We start from the raw sequence: 19,801 nt of genomic DNA, 5'->3' as shown, positions 1-19,801 counted from the left end.
TAGTTTTAGCCAGTTTGAGTGAGTTAAGGCCTAATGAAATGGGAATTTGAATTTGAAAAAGGTAATTTTCCACCCGAATTTGCCATGATGTGTTGTCTTGTTTGCCTTAATTGATTAGAGGTCGTCAACATATTTTTAACTGCTACCATGACTAACAATGATTTCGGGTAACACCCAATTATGATGTCTATTAATAGGCTAACATGATTACTTCTCTCCATTAGCCTCGTCTGATTCAGAAGTTTGGACTCAACAGAAACTTGCCATGCGTCAAATGAAGAAACTCAAAGGGTTTTCTGTTACTGTCTTTCTCTCCTCCATGCCTGCTGTCGCCAAGCAAGTTTGACAGGATTTCTTTCCGCCTGTCACGTGGCTGTTCATTTGAATGCAAACCAGGCATGCAGTGCTGTGGAGGAGCTGCCTGCACTTTGCACTTAGTACAGTATCTCCCCTATAGTTGCTCCTCCCTGCTGGCCTTCCTGAATTACTCAACACACACACACACACACAATAGATTCCAATGAAGCAGCTGGTCAAAGTAACCTGCAATCAGCTGTGTTTTTGGAAAATGCTAATGACAAACACAAAGGGGATAAATACTTAAATCATCCGTAACCCACCGGACAAGTTTTTAGACAACAACCTGTAATTTCTAGGATTTGATGATGAGTTGAGTGTACAAGGAGCGGGCGTTTACACTCCTTCTGCTCTTAAATCTCTGAGGCTGAATTTCCTCAGTCAGATATCAATGATGCATAATGTAAAAAAATATGTGAATCATGTAAAGAGGAACTTCTACAACCTATACCAATAACAATAACATTGATCACAATAATATGGTAATGTTTTTTTTTATTTAAAAGAAAAAGAGTGGTCTTTAAAAAACTGTTCTTCTCTCCAAAAAGGATTAATATTACCACGTATGGGTTGCAGGTTGAATAGCAACACCGCCCTCTACTGTTTGACTGTAATAATTTATATTTGTCGCCTCTGTCTACGTCATCATCTAGCGACAGCTTCTTTTTTACTCATATTTTCATAGGCTTATAAAAACGCTCAACATTTGTTTTATTTTTCTAATGCAAGAATGTGAGAATTCTTGTAAAATATGCGGACTAATTTTTAAAAGCACCTTTTTTTTTTTTAATCTATCGACCGACTTCTACAAAATAAAAGACCCCGGAAGTCCGCTCTGTGTGTAAACACACGGCGTGTGCTCGTGTCTGCTGCTCAATTATGCCCAAACTCTTCGATATAAAGTTCCCGGGAGAATGTAAGACTCTTCCCGACGGCTTCTGGTCGGCTGTGGACGTGTGGATAAAGAAACCCAACGTGGTGAACAAGCGTCTTTGCGGCGTCAAGGAGACGGAGAGTGAAGACGTGGGCAGAGAGGCTCTGCTGTTCCTGCTGGACGATGCTGACCTCGCTGCCGATGTGTTGTCCTTCCTGACCAGCAGCGTTTCACCGGCACAGCCGCACGACAAGGAGAAGCCCTGGTCCTCTACAGTCAGAACAGTCATTCCTAAAGTAAACAGCTATGGGACAAACCTGCATAAAGAGGTTATACTTAAAGGTAAACGTGCAGTTAAATTAAAGGCTATACCAACTCTGTTCTCTTATAATGACTCAAAAAATATATTTCTCTATTTAAGATTTCGACAGACAACTAGTGACCTTTCTTCCGTATGAAGAGGATTCAGAGGGGCAGGTGTTTCTAAAGAGGGGAAACATTTATCAGTTGCAGCTCCTCCATCAGGCCTGTGAGGAATGGTGAGCAGAAGAAAACATACTCAAGAAATACGGATGAGCTAACATTTGTCTTTTTCTTTTTCTTTTGATAGCTTTACGATGCTTTTGGAAATATTAATGCAGATTTTTTTTCATACAGGACGATTATTGTCATACAATAACCATAATCCAAGATGATATCTAGTGTCATAACAAAACTGTCACAACAAAACTAAACTACTGTAGATCATAACACTTGATTTTGACACAAGACCCACGTTAAGGCCCTTATCTATCTCCCCATGTGTGCCATTTAAATTGGCACACATGGGGAGTTTTCATGGCAGACATTACATTTGTGATTTTAAAATGAGAATTTAGGAATTAAAATAATTCACATAAAACAAGTAAAAGAAACAAACAATCCAGATGACAATGCCCTCATCTCCAGGGCCTTGGAGCTGCACGTTCTGGCTTCAGACGCGTGGTTCTCTGATGGCGTGGCGTACCCGAGGCTGCCCTGGCTGTCCACCGATCTGCTGCCCAAACTGGTGCGCTGGGCCGCCGAGTGCAAGAGCAGCGAGTTCAAGAGCACCTTGTCGCTGCTGCCGGTGGAGAAGTACAGCGTCACGTACCAGCAGCTGAAGGAGAAGTACAAGGCCATGGTCACGGTAACGTCAGGCTGCAGATGTTAACTCTTCTAATGATATTGATGCTTGTTTATTGATCTTTATCACTGAGTGCTGATATTTCTTTCTCCCGTGCGCTCTAGATTTGGCCCGAGGTTACAGATCCGGAGAAATTTGTCTATGAAGATGTTGCCATAGCTACGTATCTCCTTGTGAGTTCACACATCAAAATCAATGAGTGATTAATCTGCGGTGTGAATGGAAGAATAGTCCTCGAGCCTCATATGTCTTGTTGCACTTAACACGCAAACATGTCAATGCTGTAGATGTTTGCGTAGGTGAAGCTCGTTTTTTATCTGTCACACGTTGTCGGGTCACGCAAACCAAATCTGGCTCAATCGATTGGAGGGTGAAACACGGCTTCGGCCCTGTAAATTGATTCATATGTCACGCCGGAGGCAGGTGGGACGTGTCGGCAGCAGCTGCAGGTGTCGCTCCGCTGGTGATCGAATGCTCTCACGAACACGCCGTCCCTGTGCTGCAGGTGCTGTGGGCCGAGGAGCGAGCGGAGAAAGGCCTGACCGACAGACAGTCCTTTGTGGACCTTGGGTGTGGAAACGGCCTCCTGGTTCACATACTGGCTGGTGAAGGGGTGAGCTGGTTGGCTGTCTGTGATATACTGTTCATTATGCTACTTCCTGGTTAACGGCTGCAGAAAACCACCACGATATGAAGAGTCTGATGCAGATAGGTGGTTTCTGACCTAATGACCTTATAAACAGAGACCATGTGGGCCTGGTTTTAAGAACAAACATCAAATCCTCACATTTAAGAAGCTGAACCCAGAACATATTTGTCTTTTTTTGCTCGAAAAAAGACTGACACAATTTATTGAATATTCAAATAGTTGCCAATACATTTTCTTTTTGACCAACTGATCAATTAATTGAGTAATTGTTGACCAACTGACTGACCGCTACATGCCACTAGCTTAATAGCATTCTAATAAAATGCACTGGCAGCTCAATCAATGACAGGCCGGTGAGGTGAGCGAGTTCATGTCTCTGAATGTATAAAATCGACTGCTTCATGTCGCCGAGTTGGCCAATCACAGGCTAGGAGAGGTGTAATTGAAATGACGGTGTGGGTGTGAACGTGGCTGAGAGCGATTAGCCGCTGACCGTCACGCCGTCTTGTGTTACAGCATCCTGGAAAGGGCATCGACGTGCGGAAGAGGAAGATCTGGGACATGTACGGCCCCCAGACTCTGCTAGAGGTGAGCGCCAACAGGGCGGACCCATTGTCAAATTAGTATTATTATCTTTTCACACGAAACGATGTTCTCTAGGTGTTCTTTCAGCTGGCATCGCCCCCTCACTGCTGCTGCTGTCGCTGTCTGTGTTAATTAATGTTGGGAAGCCTTTTTACTTTTAAACCCACTGATCTATTAATACACATTTCAGAACATAAGGCAATCATTTTGTGTTAAAGCACAAAACCTAAATCAGGTCGCTGATTAAACATGTATAACATATCAAGGTTCATTTATTTATCACTTTATTTTATCATTATATCGTCTTCATCACCACATGGAGACATGATGAGGTTGAATGTGTAATAAATACATTTATGAATAACTTAAAACAAATTAAAATTCATATTTTCCTAATTTACTTGAATTTTAATGATTTTTTTAAATGTCAGTTTTTCACTACATTGACCACTGAAACTTGAATATGCCCCATCTTATTATTTATTTTAGTCTTTGATGATGCCTCAGATGGTACAACAGCTGGAACATTTAGTTCACTAATCAATTATTGTTGCAGATGGATCAGAAAATCCATCTGCAACAACTTTGATAATCCATAAACCAAGTATGCAGCCAGGCATGGGATGATATTAATATATATAATATAATTTCATGATGATCTTGGCCAATATTATTCACATTATTACCCCGATAATCATCAAAATCGGCTTAAAATGGCATTTAAACATGATGATGTCACTTTACATTATGTTTAGAAAACATTTATTTTTATTGCGTCACAGGAGATTTTTTGACGATATATATATATATATACGATTATCCCGATAATGGAAATTCAGCACGATCAACTTTTATCACGAGCCGTAATTAAAATCCTACATCATTCCATCCTTATATACATCAGATTAATTAATGGTGAAAATAACCAGCAGTTGGCTGCCGTTATTAAGAAAATGTGTGTTTTTCACGTGAACATTACATGGATCAGGCAGTGTCACACTCCTGTTGTAATGAAAACACTGAATCCACGTCTGTCTAAACACACATTTTCAGGGAAACTTGCCCCCGAAACACTGCACTCTGCTCGTCTGCCTCCTGGACTCACTCATTCATCACAACCAGCTGCTGACTGCTTCCATTTCAGGTCATCTATTATTGACTGATTTTTTTTTTTTTTTGGGAGCGGATGTGGTCGACCAATCTTTCTGGGCCCCCTGGGGTGCTGTACACTTAAACCTTTATTCGGAGGCTCTTTCTGAACCTCGCCGTCCTCGGTGCTCTTAACCTACATCATTTGTCGTGTCGGTTAATGGACCCGTCTGTTAAAATGAGCCCAATATGAATACAAACTCTGCATTTGTGTGAATTGTGTTTTCATCATCTGAAAGATATCCCTTTTGTCTGTGAGAGAAAAAACATTTTCTTTTAAGACACATTTCCATAAATTGATTTGGAAGCAAATCATAGCGGTTGTATGTCTTCTCTGCTTTAAGGAGCTCTTGTGATCTTTGGGCCTCTTCTATTTCAGGAAAAGGCAATTACTCCCGGCGAGAGCTTCTTATTTCCGGGTACCGACTGGCTGATTGGGAACCACTCGGACGAGCTCACACCATGGATCCCCGTTATAGCTGCCAGGCGAGTCATCAGCAGACACAATCTCACTCAGCAGCTCAAGTGCCAGCTGATCTCTCCAATTTGGAATAACATTATAGGTAGAGGGAGGCTGTGTGGATGTGTGTGTGTGTTTGTTTCTGCACGTCCGTTCGCTTGGTTGTGTTTCCTGTGGCGACCACCTGGTGGCGATGTTGAGCCTCAGTGTCCTCCAATGTGACTACAAGAGATGAATCTCTGCTCTAGTCGGGGATTCTTGTTTCCTGTCTGTTGAACAGATTCAGAATCTTAAAAAAATATGTACAAATATATAAATAAATCACGACAACGGCAACCAAAGTTTTTCTTTGTCTTTTGCTCTCGCTGCAGGTCGTCTTACTCCTGCCGGTACTTTGTCCTCCCCTGCTGTTTCTTCGACTTCTACGCCAAATACCAGAGACGCCAGTGTAAGAAGTCCCAGTATAAGGAATACATCGACTTCATCACGGAGGTCAGCCAGGTCAGTGGCTTCAACACGGAGGAGGACTGCCTGAGAATACCGTCCACCAAGCGGGTACGTCCTAATGTATCCTCACTTTTATACTTACCCCTAGTAGGCAGAAAAAACCCTACATCCTACATTTCCCATAGTGCAACTTGATGGTGTCATTAGACCCTTCCTGATAAATGCCCAATAGACTAAATATAGATTTAAAATAATATAATAAAATGTACTAGTGTTTGTTTGTTGTTTCCTTTTCCTGCAGGTGTGTCTGGTGGGAAAGTCGAGGAACTACCAGCAACGTGACGAGGCCGAAGCAGAGCAGCGACGATCTCATTACATCCAGAGCCGCCAGACCCCCTCCGGGGCCGCAGTTCAAAAGTCAGCCAGCAGAAATGACGGGGACTGTTGCCATGGGAACACACACACTGACGGGACCCCCGACAGCAGCTGGGGAGCGGGGTTCAAGCCCAGAGACAGGGTCGAAGTGGTTCGGAACTGCGCCGCTCTCCCGCGGGACTTTGTCGACGGCGTCGTCCTGCAGGTCGCTAACGTCCTTCTGGGACTGACTGAAGGGGACGGCGGCGGCGGCGGCGGCGGCGGCTCCTCCGGCGACTGGAATCGAGGAGGTAAAACCCGCAAACACATGAGATTTCAAACAAATCACTCAAGTCTCCCTGGACATGAGCTTAGTGATGAAAAAGGTTCAGATTAAATCCAGAGTAGGACACATTATCAGTCTTCTTCCTGTTGTTGTCCAAGAGATCAGAATCTATAAAAAGCAGTGAAGTTGAGCTACTTTTTAAAACTCCATTCAGACTGAATTAATTATTCCTGTATTTGCAGGGAAGGATGAATCACTTCTCACCTTCTTAAAATATATTTCCATGTACCTCGTGGTGCGTTGGCAGCCTGAATCCCTGCTCTGATCCCCCCCCCCCCCCCACCCCTCCATTATCCCATCTAGCCCCCCACCTCCCTCGTCAACACCCTGTCCCCCCCTCTCTGCATCAGCTGTCGGCAGGCCTTCGTGACACACGGTGACGCCACTTTGAACTCTCTGCCAGCCACTTCCTGCGACAGGGAGCGCTTAATACGCACACATGCACGGTGTTTGTCAACACAGACACACACTGTATGAATGACATAAGGAGATTCTATGATTAAAACAGGTAGGAAATATGAGGGAGAGCAAATAAAGGGAGTGTGTGACCCTGTGCAGAGATGAGTTGATGAATAATGGACCACCGTCTATGACTTATGCATGAGTATGCGTTTGTATTTAGGTATGCCAGAACAAAGGGTAAATTCAGGGTGAGCCGCCCCGTATTGAACATTTCCAGGGGAGTCATGAGAGTCAGTTTCTCTCCGTTTTTATTGCATCTTCAAAGAATGAGAGAATTATGGATGTTTTAACCTATTAGTTTATTTGAAGTGGTACTTTTTTTTCTTATTGCAAGTGCAATTAGAAAAAAGGTTGTACATTTACCCGATTTGCCTGATTGTACAGGTATTTATTTCACAAAATCAGGTTATTTCTTTTAAGCATTGAAATTATCGCGTATATTACCGGCGTTTCGGATAGTTAATGTGAAATGTGCAAGCGGGTGGAGCTGGCTTCTGTAGCGTTGAGTAATGTTATTAATTCATGGATGCTGCCGAGTGCTCAGGTAGTTATGTAATCCTGCTGAGAACAGGAGTCGCTGCGTCGCTGAACGTCTGACCTGCATTTCACGCTGCGACGCCAAACCTCCAATCGATTCCTTCAAAAGACAATCGAAGAAATCACACCGGAGTCTCCTGTGAATGCTTGTTGTTTATATTCATGTGGGAACGCCTCCCATCACACTTTTTAACAATTCAGGCCATCATCATCATCATCATCATCATCTTCCTCCACAGCTGCAGTCTTCCCTGATGAACCGCACTCCACCCACACATAAGATTACACCTTGTTCATTATATCGGAGCCACAGCAATTAGGCTATTTCAGGAAGTCAGGCAGCAGCCGTCGTTTGAGGTTTTTTTTTTAACATAATTGAAAGTTTTCCCTATTTCCTGACATTGACGACACCGAACAGTTTACTAGAATAATCTAGGCACATTATTCTAGAGTGAACATAGCAGCCCTGCATAATATTATGTTGGGAGTTAAATAGGAATGTAATGATGTTCCTTCAGTCACTTGATTTGTGATCATGGTTATTATAACAATTGTGTGTTGCAGAATATGTTTTTTCGCCCTCTTTTTTCATAAAAATGATTAATCATTTTTGGATGATTCTGGTCAATATAATCAGAAAACCTGTATTAAAGGTTATGATCCCCTTTTATAATCTTTTATTCACCACTCAGCAGTCTTAGAGCTAATTCTCTCCACTCAGCCTGATTCTGATTTGGCTCGGGATGCGAAAAAAACAACAAAGAAAAAAAAAAAAACAATCCTCCACAACAAGCAATCAACCACTGGCCATCTCGGCGTTTTGCACAGGGGACACTCCACCTCAAAAAGTCCAACTGTACGTCAAGCCGGGCCATTAATAATCATTTCTGCCGGTCCCAGAGTCTCCTCTGTCAATACGGCCCTCCTCCCATTAATCCCCATTAACATTGTGGGATGTAAAGGGCAGCTCTAAACGCTGTATTGATGTTATATTAAGGCCTGGGGCTCCCTTGCCTCGGGAGTGCCTGTGAACGTGGGGGGGTGTGTTGCATATTTTAGGCATTAACTCAGCAATTTGACCAGTTTAACATGTATTTGCGTACAATATGTTGGAGAAAACGGGAAACCATCATAGCTCTAGTGTCAAATAATGAATACATTTCTAATATGAGCCTCGAAGTAGCACATTGATTTATTTGGATGTGAGCCAAAGACGATATGTTTCTCATATTCACTAATACCTAAGCCAACAGCGGCGGCCTGACGTGCCACCAGAGATTTTGTCCAAAAATCATGACGAAGATCGCATTATGATGTCTGCAGATGTAGGTCAAATATTTGTTATGAAACGGCACAGAGGTGCATTAGAAATCCCGCGGTGTGGTCCCTCTCCAATATGTCAGAAAATTCAGATTTTTATACAAACTAAAGGTCAGTTCTGATTTAATTCTTTTCTGGGGGGAAAAAAGGGCAACGCCAGAAATCCAGAAAAACCTCAGCCCGAAGGTAGGGGGCGCTGTTCTGGGTACGTCCAGTAATCTGCTTTCTATGGTGTGTTATCCTGCTTTTTAACCTTTTCTTCTCTTTGGTATCTCAAATGAATGTCCCAGTGGGGCAGTGGCGATGGTGACTCACTCTCGCTCTCCTGAGCGGCCGGTGGGAGTCGCAGCGGTGAAATGCATGCTGGTTGCTCTGACAGCTTGTTGGAGCAGCTTTAATTGAGCACACTTCACAGCCCTGACTTAGACCCCCAACTCTCTTCCTGTAAAATGTTCCGTATATAGCCTCGATCCTGTAGCTTTTTGTGACAATGTCGTAGCTCTAAAAAAAAACAACTGGCGACATTGACCCGAGCCACTCAGCTTCCTCTGTAGTGGGAGGTATTCTGTCTGAAGCAGCGTGTAAATATATTGATGAATGCCTCCTCCTCCTCCTCCTCCTCCTCCTCAGGCAGCCTCTCTGTGCGCGAGGTCGCCGGTCTGTTGGAGCAGGAGACCTTGCAGCTCCTGAAGAAGGAGTGCGGAGGCCTTCAGACGCTGCTCAAGAACAACCACCAAGTCTTTCGAGGTAGATGGACTACACGCTTTATGCACCAGTTTTTATTCAACCTCTTATTTTCTGTAGAAAATACACTACTTGTTTACTTCTGGAAACTCAAAATAACTCTACGTAGCAACTTTAGAGGAGCGGATGTGTCGAGAGAGCGTTTTATTCTGAAAAATCGTTGCTTCCTGTCTTCCTTCTCTTTCAGTGGAAGGAGGGAGGGTGCACATAAGAGACTGGCGGGACAGGAAGTCCTCCAGGGCGGATACCAAGAGGAAGCCCGTTGCCTCTGGTGCTCTGAAAACTCGCCCCTGCTGGTTCTACGAGCACCACCGTCAGTGCTGCCCCCTGCAGGCCGAAGACTGTGCCTTCGCCCACGGACCTGACGACCTCCGGCCTTCAACCAGACCCCTGAAGAAGAAGAGAAACGCCTTGTGATCGGCTCATTCCGATCCCTTAATTTGGACTTGGACTTTTTAAAATGAAACGAATACTTTTCTAATTCACAGCATCCGTTGAAGATGGAAAAAGTCCCCACAGCCTGGCTCTGCAGCCACAAAGAGCAAGGAGTTCACGTCCAAGCAGTGTGAGTTTTATTGATGCCACGTTGCATAATTTCTGGGAATTGAGGTTCTTGAAATTTCACAGTTTCCTCTTTCTTCTGTGCGACGCTGCCAGAATGTGAAGCATCCTGGGGCAGCTTGAGGTTTCACTGTTTCACTGTTGGACTCTGGGACACCCCTGGGTTTTGTTCTTCTTTTTTTTTATTATAATTTAAGAAGAGGAGTTTTGTAAAGCTCCTAAACTTGCTATATATTAAAGTGTGTTTGGAGCTCCATCTTTTTTTATTTATTGGAAGATGATCAAGTCTTTTCAACTTTTCCCTCCGCTGCAGCAAAACGTTAAAAGCTTCCCCTCAGGCAGGTCCTTTGAGGTAAACAGGCGGGGCGGACTGCGTTTTAACAAAGTAAATGTTAGCGGTATGAATTATTTGTTGGCAGGAGTTGAGGGGTGAGCTCCGTGTCGTCCCGCTGCTGGCTGCTGCGTCTCTCTGGCACAGTTTGCCATCACCCCGTGGCTCAAATGTCAAAAACAGTAAGGCCCACCCGGGGACCGAACCGGGGCGATGGAAGCGTCTCCTCAGGCTTTGTTTGTTTATGTGTGCTACAACAATTACACCACTGATGCAATAAAGCAGGGCAGACTATGTAAATGGATCCGATTTTGCAATCGCATACAGATGAAAGATGTGAAGACTGGGAATAATGTGGTTAAGGTGGTGTAAGAATGTGCTGTTTGCTGTTTACATGATAGGATTTCTATTTATAGAGACTAACGGGCAGATTCACTATTGAAGCTTAAAGGATCAGTTCACCCAAATCCATGATAAACACATGTTGTCAATGTATCTTATGGAAGTCCATTTCTGCCAGGAAAAGGAAACATGAGATATGATTTTTACTGATTATGATCACCATTGTAACTGAAAAATACTGTATTTAGTAGTTATTCTCTTATACCAATGACTTAGTATCTCATCATTTTGACTTATTATGTCATAAATGACTAATTAAGTCATATTTTTGACTAAGTATCTCAGAATTTTCACTTAAAATCTAAATTATGACTTATTTAATAGTTTCTTACCCTCAATTTAAGCAGTAATTATGACTAAAGAGTCAATTATCTCCTAATTAAATTACGTTTATCTTGATATTTTAAATATTTTGACTGAAATTGTCTAAATTGTGACAATTTTTTTACTTGAAGTAATGATTAATATGCCCATTTCTATCCTACTATCATCATTTGACTGATATATTCACGGCAGCGAGCCCTGTCTCAGGTTCGGGTCTATGTCATTTGACCTGAAAACCGTCCCTGGTTTTGCTGTTCAGATGATAAAATCCATACTGTGGTTGAGGGACATCCTAAGGTTAGTTGCATATTGGTAGACTCCATGCCCACCTGTGTCATTGAATATTGATAAAGATATGTTTTAACTCAGTCTGACCACAAGATCAACACATCAAGAAGAAGCCGACAACAAAGAAAGCTAATTTACCATCGATAACAGGCCTTTTAGACGCCAATGATGCTTCAGCTGTTGTGGAGTGGATTTAAAATTGTTTTGACAGGCAGCGCTCCGTCATATTGTGTGGCTTTTAATGAACCGCTCACATCGTTTTGACCTGCGTTGCCCTGCTGCCGTTGTCATTATGCTTCCAAGAGGAAATCAGTCCATGAAAACGCTCCCCGAGCTCCGGCGCTGCAAAATACCGTCGATGCAATCGACCTGCTGGCCTCCGACTAGTGTGTGACGTGGTCTGGGAGCGGAAGGTGTTCACCTTCCCCACTCCACACACACTTCCAGCCGTGACCTTTTGACCCCGAACCTTTTCTGACCGCTTGCCATCATTACGACCGCCTCGCACCGTTGTCCTGGAGATCCCGTTTCCTCCCGTTTCCTCTCGGCCCTCACGTAAACACTGCACGCTCGCACGACTGAGGAATGCATCAGAATGCCAAAAAATCGACGTCTACAAACAAGAAAAACAGCTTTCTCTGCACAATGGATGAAGCTGGTTTATCTAAGAGACCTAGTTTTGCTCATTTAGACGTTAAAACCGTGTTTCTTTACCTGTTAAGAACTTTTTTTTCTGAGAAGCAGTAACTAGGGAGACTGTTTGGAGCAACATGAATTCCTGTGTGTGCAGTTGAATTTGTTTCCAGACATCCGGATTCTTTTGCCTTTTCTAGTGGAAAATCATGTCAACTATGTAAACAGACGGTTTCCTTTAAAAGTGGATCTTGCGTGTCTTTTACATAATGTCTCGTATGAACAGGGCCTCCGGTTGTTTACTCCGCGTTTCGGTTCCTTGGTCTGCGTTTGAACGATCTGCGTCAGCTGTGCAGATGTCCCGTCCCGGTGCGGAGGAATTAGAGACGGGAGAGGACAGAGGGGGGGACAGACAAAAATGAATCCCCATGCCTGGAATCTAGGTCAGGGAGAAGTGGCTGCATCTCTTTGCCTAAGCCGACAACTTTTCCCTGTTTTCCTCATGCGTTATTCATGGTGGCACCATGGGGCTCGCTGATGTACAAAAGTCTCTCTCAGCAAAGCGAGCCTTGTAGGACCGCCACGCTGACAGCTGTCACTGCCAGGGATTCGTTTGTTTGACTCCTGCTGCCTTACAAGATCTGTTTCTTCTTAGTTTTGAGTTGTTTGAGGGTTTTCTGGAGAGAGAGACGTGGTTTCGCTTCATTGTTTTGTGTCTATTTATTTGCTATTGCTGTATTCAAAGGGAAGCTCCAAGTCTAACTGGCGAATATACAGTAGATTCTGCCGGTATGACCCTTTAAATATACCCATCGAATACTCTTTATTTGATCACTTTACTTGTTTTTCTCCTCATCTTACACTCCATTTTTAATTACTAAAAGCATACTCAGTAATAATGCAATTTTTCTAACTTTATCCTTGAACTTTACTTGAAAAAGAAGGAGCTCCTAGGAGGACCGCAGACAAGTCCACAACACGTCTTAAACCCTCTCCCACAAGTGGGAGGATGATATTCTCATCCAGACCGCCGATCGATATCTCCAAGCCGACAAGCGGATGCTCGCCGCAGATAACAGACTTCTGGTCTTCATCTTGTGTACTTACTCCTCACAGTGTGTTATACTGGACTGGATCCCCCTCCCTCCCCCTCCCCGGTTCCTCATCAGACCTGAAGAGACACTCACCCTCACTGGGTGAGATAAGGGAGTTATAAGGCTCTCAAGCTTACATACCTGGTGCTCCCTCACTGTGTCACTGCATGAAATGGGAGAGACGGAAGATGAGATAAGGGAGGTTTGTTTGGAAAAAGTTTCCCATTTGATGTTTCACCATTTCTCACAGACTTGGGGAAGTTGGCAGTTGAAAGCTGCAAAGCGAGGACGGCGCTTCATCCTCGACACAATGGAAATGTGTGGAGACGAAATACACAACAGACACACGGGCCGTGCCGTGGCATCCGCCCAAGTCACTCATTTACATGGAGGTAAAATTAGAACAGTTTATGCTTTCCATGCGAGTGCATTGCTATCCGATCCCTCCTATATTCACGGATTTATCTCATTTATTACACCTTTTTTTTGCAAAAACAATCCGAGCGAAGACGAACTTTATCTTCTTGTTGAAATTGCCACTTGGGAACCGATCCACTGTATTCATGCTTGATGAGATGTTACTTTAAATCTGCACAAAAACTGTTAATCACATCATAATATACATTTTCTTTTTTTTCGTGCACTATTGAAATGACTGCCTGTTTATATCTCAGCAACTGTATAGTGTTACGAGTTTATATGACAGATTTTTTAAAGTCTCTCTTGTAAAAAACAACAAAATAGAATTATTTTTTTAAGATGTTTACATTGTAACACTCCCTAATTTTGTAGCACTTGCTGTAATTCTTTTTTACCAATTAGCTGAATGTCAGTTGATTGGAGGATTATTCAGATCACCTGTTGCAGGGTGTGCCTCTCCCCTCTCGGCCAATCAGAGTGTTACACGCCCCTTTCTTTAGCAGTTAAGAGAGGCGGGGAACTGTACCCTCTGCACCACCACAGCATGACATATTTCTTATTCAGACTGATGTTTTATTCAGGTTATTGAAACACGTTTCTCCATGTGAACACAAACCGAAAGGATGAAAAACCCTGATTTCTGTTCGCAGGTATCCTTCTCTAAGTCGGACAAAGGCGTGTGCCAGCAGATACACAAGGTGATGATGCACCTGGCTTCACTGTTGCAACAACAACATCGTAGCTGAATGATCAGAGATCTTCTATATCACCTTTATTGTCTTAGCAGCTTCCAGGGATGAAGCGTATCGTTCTTGTGGGACATTCACGTTGGGTTTTCATGATGCAATATTACATAATCTGTTTTTTTTTTGCTCTTCAGTGTGACATCACGCCTTTAGCTGTTGGTCATGTGAAGAGCGTTAAAGTGCTGCGAGCGTCCAGCTCCCGTGAGTTAAACGACCCGCCTTCGAGAACTTGCGAAAAGTGAAAAAATGAAACCAACATAAGACCAGCTTGGCAGCTCTGATGTGAAGTGAAACTGGGAGGGGGGGTGCTGTTACCATGGGCGACGGGCCGCCATGACCCAGATGGCACAAAAGCAGCTGAGCCTATGTTCTTTGACGGCGAGTAGAAAGTAGGGGGGGAAAAAAAGCCACTTACACTGCATTACCCAGAAGTCTCTTCTCAGATCTCTCACACCTTTAATTGATCACATTGTTGCATGATGGATGGACAGATCCTTAACAGAAACATGTAAACACCCCAAATAAGTAATAATACATGCACAGTGTAACGACCCGCCTCATCTCTAATGAGATTCTTTAAATCTTTTACATGATCCCAAAGACCAAAAGCCGAATATAGAGGACAGTTTCATTATTTAAGCCAGCCTCCACAATCAAAAGAGGGCACCCCCGCTTTAAAATGGCTCTCCTCGATGTGATCGCGCCACGACAGGGATGCTTGTTAGCCTCTTCTTTGCTTTTAAAGACTGGCTCTGCCTCCCCAGAGAGGCTCAGAGTGGGCGACGGCGGCTGAAAATAGCGCTCGTCGGAGAAAAGGACGAATCAACGCTGCACCTTATGCTTAATTAAAGATTAACGAGGAATTGCTCGCTGGCGTGGAGGTTTTTCTCAAAGCCTCGCTTTTACTTCTCTTGATTAGGGTTGCGTAACGCGTGTTAATACTGCATGGACTTAAACAAAGTCATCCCACAGTGTGGCAGAATCGATCCCCGCCACGACAGCCCGCTTGATAACAGCTAAATCACTCAAATCACACTGATTTATGTGAAAATATGTCTGAATTAACGACGAACCGCCCATGAAAAGGTCCGAGCAGGCGAACTGAGAGCTAACGCTAAGCTACTGCTACACCGAGCTCAGTGGTTTACATTACATCTATTTCACAACATACATCAGTAGAATAACTTTCCTGTAATAAAATAAAGTCCTAAAAGCAACATTTATTCTTTTTAATTGCCCACGTACTATGCTGATGATATCTCCCCAACATTTTACATTATTGAAGTCGTTAGATAAGCAGCTCATTTAAATTGTGTCTTGCTTTCAGCACTTATGGGAGTAAAACTCAGGGACGTCAAATCCTCAAAATTCACAAGAGAAGTGTTAACTGGAGTATTTTATGCCACAGAACAAACCATTAAAAAACTCCTAAGAACAGACCATATTTCAGGCGTCTAACTAAAAACCCATTGACTTCAAGACGAGGGAACAGGAAGTGCAAAAATGCTGACTAATGTTTGGGTGTTAGGACTCATTCCATTGCACTTCTGGCAACTGAACCGTGAACTTCTGCAGGGTTTTTTTGGAAAAGGGGAGCACACCTGCTTTGTGCGATGCAAGCTTCATGTCTCTGCTGTCTCATCCGGTTGTACGCCCAACACACGGATCCAGGCTACCTCCATGCAGCCTTGAGATCCTCATAAATATCCAATGGCCGTGTGCCTCTGCTGTGTCAGAAAGCGTGTCGGGCGTGTAGCGACTACTTTCCCTGCTCGGCCCTCCGTGACTCATGCAACTTATTTTGCATGGCCGGTGGAGTCTGGGAAATGCCCGGAAGGATGGTTCGGATCAGGTGTTTTTTTTTTTTTTTGGATACAGCCTGTTCTGAGGGGGGGCCTTGTCCTCAGGGCGGATGGGTCGCAGCAAAGGTTAGACGGGGATGAGTAAGTGCCCAGGTGTGTGTGTGTGTGTGTGTGTGTGTGTGTGTGTGTGTGTGTGTGTGTGTGTGTGTGTGTGTGTGTGTGTGTGTGTGTGTGTGTGTGTGTGTGTGTGTGTGTGTGTGTGTGTGTGTGTGTGTGTGGAAAGGAGTGAGTCAATGCTTAGACTGTGGTTATTATGACAGAGGGCTGGAGGAAAGGTAGACAGGAGGAAGTTATAAATCTCATAATATCATAACTGGCAGTAGAGAAAATGGTAAACAAGTCATCTCCACTAACAGCTTAATATTCCTGGAAATTATATATAAATGAATGATCTTATGTGTTTTTTGATAGTTGAGAGATAGAAATGATGGGATTTATAAAAAAAAATTCTGCATTTCATGGATTGAAAATGGTCTTCTACTGTTTTAAATCCGCCCTAAATCCACTTTTTAAAAATGTATTTATTAAAAAATAATAATAATTAAATTATGCAGGTCTACAGTTAGGCTCAGACCTGGGGTTAGAATTATTATTTTTTTATTCACACTGATTTACATGTCTGAGTGAGATTCACAGCATATTATAATATATATGCCAATTTCTGGCCGAATGCAGGACGCTTTGATTTTCTTCCAACAGCAGCAATGAATAACAATGAACATTTATCCATTTAGCAGAATGCACGCCACGAAATCCATCTGTGTCACGCTGTAATGGTGTAACGGTGTAGGCTAATTGCAGAGGGTCATTAACGTGTGGGCTTTTTTTTTATGGATAACTGTGATGGGATCATTATCGGACAGAGCGATGGATCATTTACGAAGACGTACACTAGGACACACTGTACCCGATGCAGCGCTCCAGGACTCCACTCACGCTGGAGGTGCCAAAACGACATCAGTTTATTATTTATATATTATAAATATAATATAATTGTTATAAACACTGATGTTAGGCCTTAAAATATTCACATTTAATTGGCCAGAACACTTTTCACGCCTATTTTTCTTTGAGTAGACCGATGTGACCTATGAAACTTTTTCCAATATAAAAATAAAAACATTGTAAGATTTATCAGTCATATGTAAGAAAATGTAAATGTATGTTATAAATAAGTTTAAAAAAAATGAATGCCACAAAATTATTATTATAATTGGATCTAATTGGAGAATACATTCAATGAGAAGCTTGAAACGTGACAGTTTGATAGATCTCAGTGCTTTCAAACACGATAGTTGTGACTGAGATGGTTCGGTTTTCACCAAGTGACCCTGGAAACCTTGACCTATGTGGTAAGAGGTCACGTTATTGAGTTTCTGTGATAACTGATGATGAAGACCTTGACATCAGGTTTGAAAAGACGCCAGTAAGTGGATGCTGGATCAATCAATTTGTGTTAAACTATAATCATCTCCAACAGAAGCCCATTCTTTTACTTTCTTTCCGGCTGGGCTCATTTAGTGCTGTTTCTTCATCATGTTTGTGACGGTCCCTCCACAGTTTCCTGCAGATGCTACAATGCCTCCATCACGCGCTGCCCCGTCTCCCCGCCGGAGCCCCCGGCTGGCTTCAAAGCGCCGTCTGCGTCGCCTAACGATAATGAATGCAGTGTGTCTGCTCGCTGTGCTTAGTGGCTCCCTGTCAATCTGTTCCACTCAGACTCGAGTTACAGCCTGCTCCGACACCGGCTGCCAAGAGAAAGACAGTCTTCGTGGGTTCGCTTGCCTGCTGGCGGGCCTGGAGTGCTGCGGTCGCCATCCCTCTGCAGTAACGGCGTGGCTGTGACCCTGTGGTCCCAATCAAAAGGTCTTTAAAGCCAGTGTAGTCAGCTGTTCTTCCTCGTAGGTTATGCAAAGGCATCCAGGAGTGTGTAATATATTTCAAAGTGTTCTGGGGGAAAGCATATGACTGTATATGAAAGGAGTGATGAAGAAATCAATAGATAGGCAGGGCGAAGCCCACTGGGTCATTAATAAAACACTAAAGGAGTCCTTTCAGATGTGGCTTTATGTGGTCTGTCCTCATTGGGTCAAAGCAATCTATTTATTGCTTGTTCCTCTCCATCCACTCCTTTAGGTCTCCGGATAAAAGAGGGCTCATTGTGAACAAAGCAAAGGGTTTGGACACCTGCAGTGGGCCGAACCATTCCGCCTGGCCCGGCTGGATGAAACGAGCTATCAGAGGGATTGGGAGAGACCAATTCGCTTATGGAAGAGATGAGTGAGTCCCATGAGAAATTTATAACGACGCTACATGTCAGGAACAGCATTTAAGCCTTTCCAACGCTGTCAAAAAACCCTCCTCCGGTTGCACAGACGTATAAAAAGACGACGGAGGCTTCATGATCTCCTCGCATGGCCCCCATGTAAATGATATTTACATCAACATCGAGAGCATGCGCTGCCAGAGATGGTGCGATAACTTCCAGGACTGGGGGGGGGGGGGGTGTTGCCATGGGAACGTGACTCATCACTGGTCCGTCCTGCTTTACCTGTGGCAGCTGCACAGTGCTCACGGAAGCTATTTCATGCTCCTTTTGTTTGCCAACCAGCAGAGCCCGGCCTCAATTTTCAATAACATATCATATCAGATGTCTGCGGAAAACACAGCGACACACAGGTGCTAAAAAGGTTGTCGTGGCCAGGCGTTTCTTTTTTTAAATCCGGGAGGTACTGTATAGTTAGGAGCACTTTAAACACCGTATTATGTCCCCATAATGATCTTAAATATAATTAATTGACACACACACACACACACACACACACACTGTAAATATCTGGAGGTTGTGTTTCTGTGTGGAGCTTCAGGCATGTTGTCATACACTGGGAAGTGTGGAGGAGGCCCATCTGTCGCACTACTAACCCTGTAAACAGAATCCTTTGCTGTCCTTCACAACAGACCCATATTATATATACATATACACATATATACATATACTGTATATATGCAATAAGAAAGAAGCAGTAAGCGTCAGAAAAGGTCTGTTTCTGGATTGTGACCGTCAGCACGGTGTGTTAGTTCAGGTGTTTATAAGATAGATTGGTTACTGCTGGAGACTGTATTTTTAAAGTATCCCTAACCTTAAGATCAAATATTGATCCGTACATGATGGATCATTGGAGTATGAGTACGAGCGCAGCACGTTTTAAGGTTAATGACTTCTGACCTCGTTTCTAACCCTTATTGTATCTCCATCCTTCTATCGACTCGATGGGAGCTGACCTGCGGTCAACGCGAACGCGGCTTCAAATAATTGGGTCCACAAAATGAGACGACACTGTGTTCTATCACGAGTGAAATCTATTTTGAAAACGAGAATCTCTGCAACATATTTGAAGCTGCTGATTTTCTTTGGAGCGCAGGAACGACTAGATAGTCTTTATTACACGACGCCCGTCCAAAGGCATTGTGTTATCTTGTGCTGTGACTCCGAGACGAGACATAGCAACCGCCAAGTTACCAACGCCTGACCTGAGACCCTCCCCTCTCCTCCCCTCCTCCCTGGCCTCGGGCTGTACTCTCTCGGGACACTGTAAAGGCAGCGAGTTCAAAAAGGTGCAGGTAAAAGCTCCGAGTGACATCCCAGGTACCTGGAGGGCCGCGGGGGGATTTCATTACTGTGCTGAGATCA

At 43.6% G+C, this 19,801-nt stretch overlaps 2 protein-coding genes across 2 annotated transcripts; both read left to right on the top strand.

The window, feature by feature from the left end:
- Positions 1-1,191: 1,191 nt before the first annotated feature.
- Positions 1,192-10,266, top strand: trmt44 (tRNA methyltransferase 44 homolog). The gene is made up of 11 exons (XM_084002878.1): positions 1,192-1,573; positions 1,653-1,770; positions 2,180-2,399; positions 2,501-2,569; positions 2,902-3,009; positions 3,562-3,633; positions 5,159-5,265; positions 5,611-5,794; positions 5,988-6,351; positions 9,336-9,452; positions 9,637-10,266. The coding sequence occupies exons 1-11, from the start codon at positions 1,237-1,239 to the stop codon at positions 9,864-9,866; spliced, it is 1,926 nt and encodes a 641-aa protein (XP_083859004.1). The 5' UTR covers positions 1,192-1,236; the 3' UTR covers positions 9,867-10,266.
- LOC311008923 (uncharacterized protein) lies at positions 9,889-18,904 on the top strand. The gene is made up of 6 exons (XM_084002879.1): positions 9,889-10,014; positions 13,105-13,184; positions 13,333-13,474; positions 14,153-14,200; positions 14,383-14,449; positions 18,247-18,904. The coding sequence occupies exons 1-5, from the start codon at positions 9,950-9,952 to the stop codon at positions 14,399-14,401; spliced, it is 354 nt and encodes a 117-aa protein (XP_083859005.1). The 5' UTR covers positions 9,889-9,949; the 3' UTR covers positions 14,402-14,449; positions 18,247-18,904.
- The last annotated feature ends 897 nt before the right edge of the window (positions 18,905-19,801 follow it).

Source organism: Eutrigla gurnardus (genome assembly GCF_963514095.1).
Source record: "Eutrigla gurnardus genome assembly, chromosome: 23".
NCBI classification, from domain to species: Eukaryota; Metazoa; Chordata; class Actinopteri; order Perciformes; family Triglidae; genus Eutrigla; species Eutrigla gurnardus.
The sequence above is the reverse complement of the archived record's forward strand: the minus strand, read 5'-3'. Positions and strand labels throughout refer to the sequence as shown.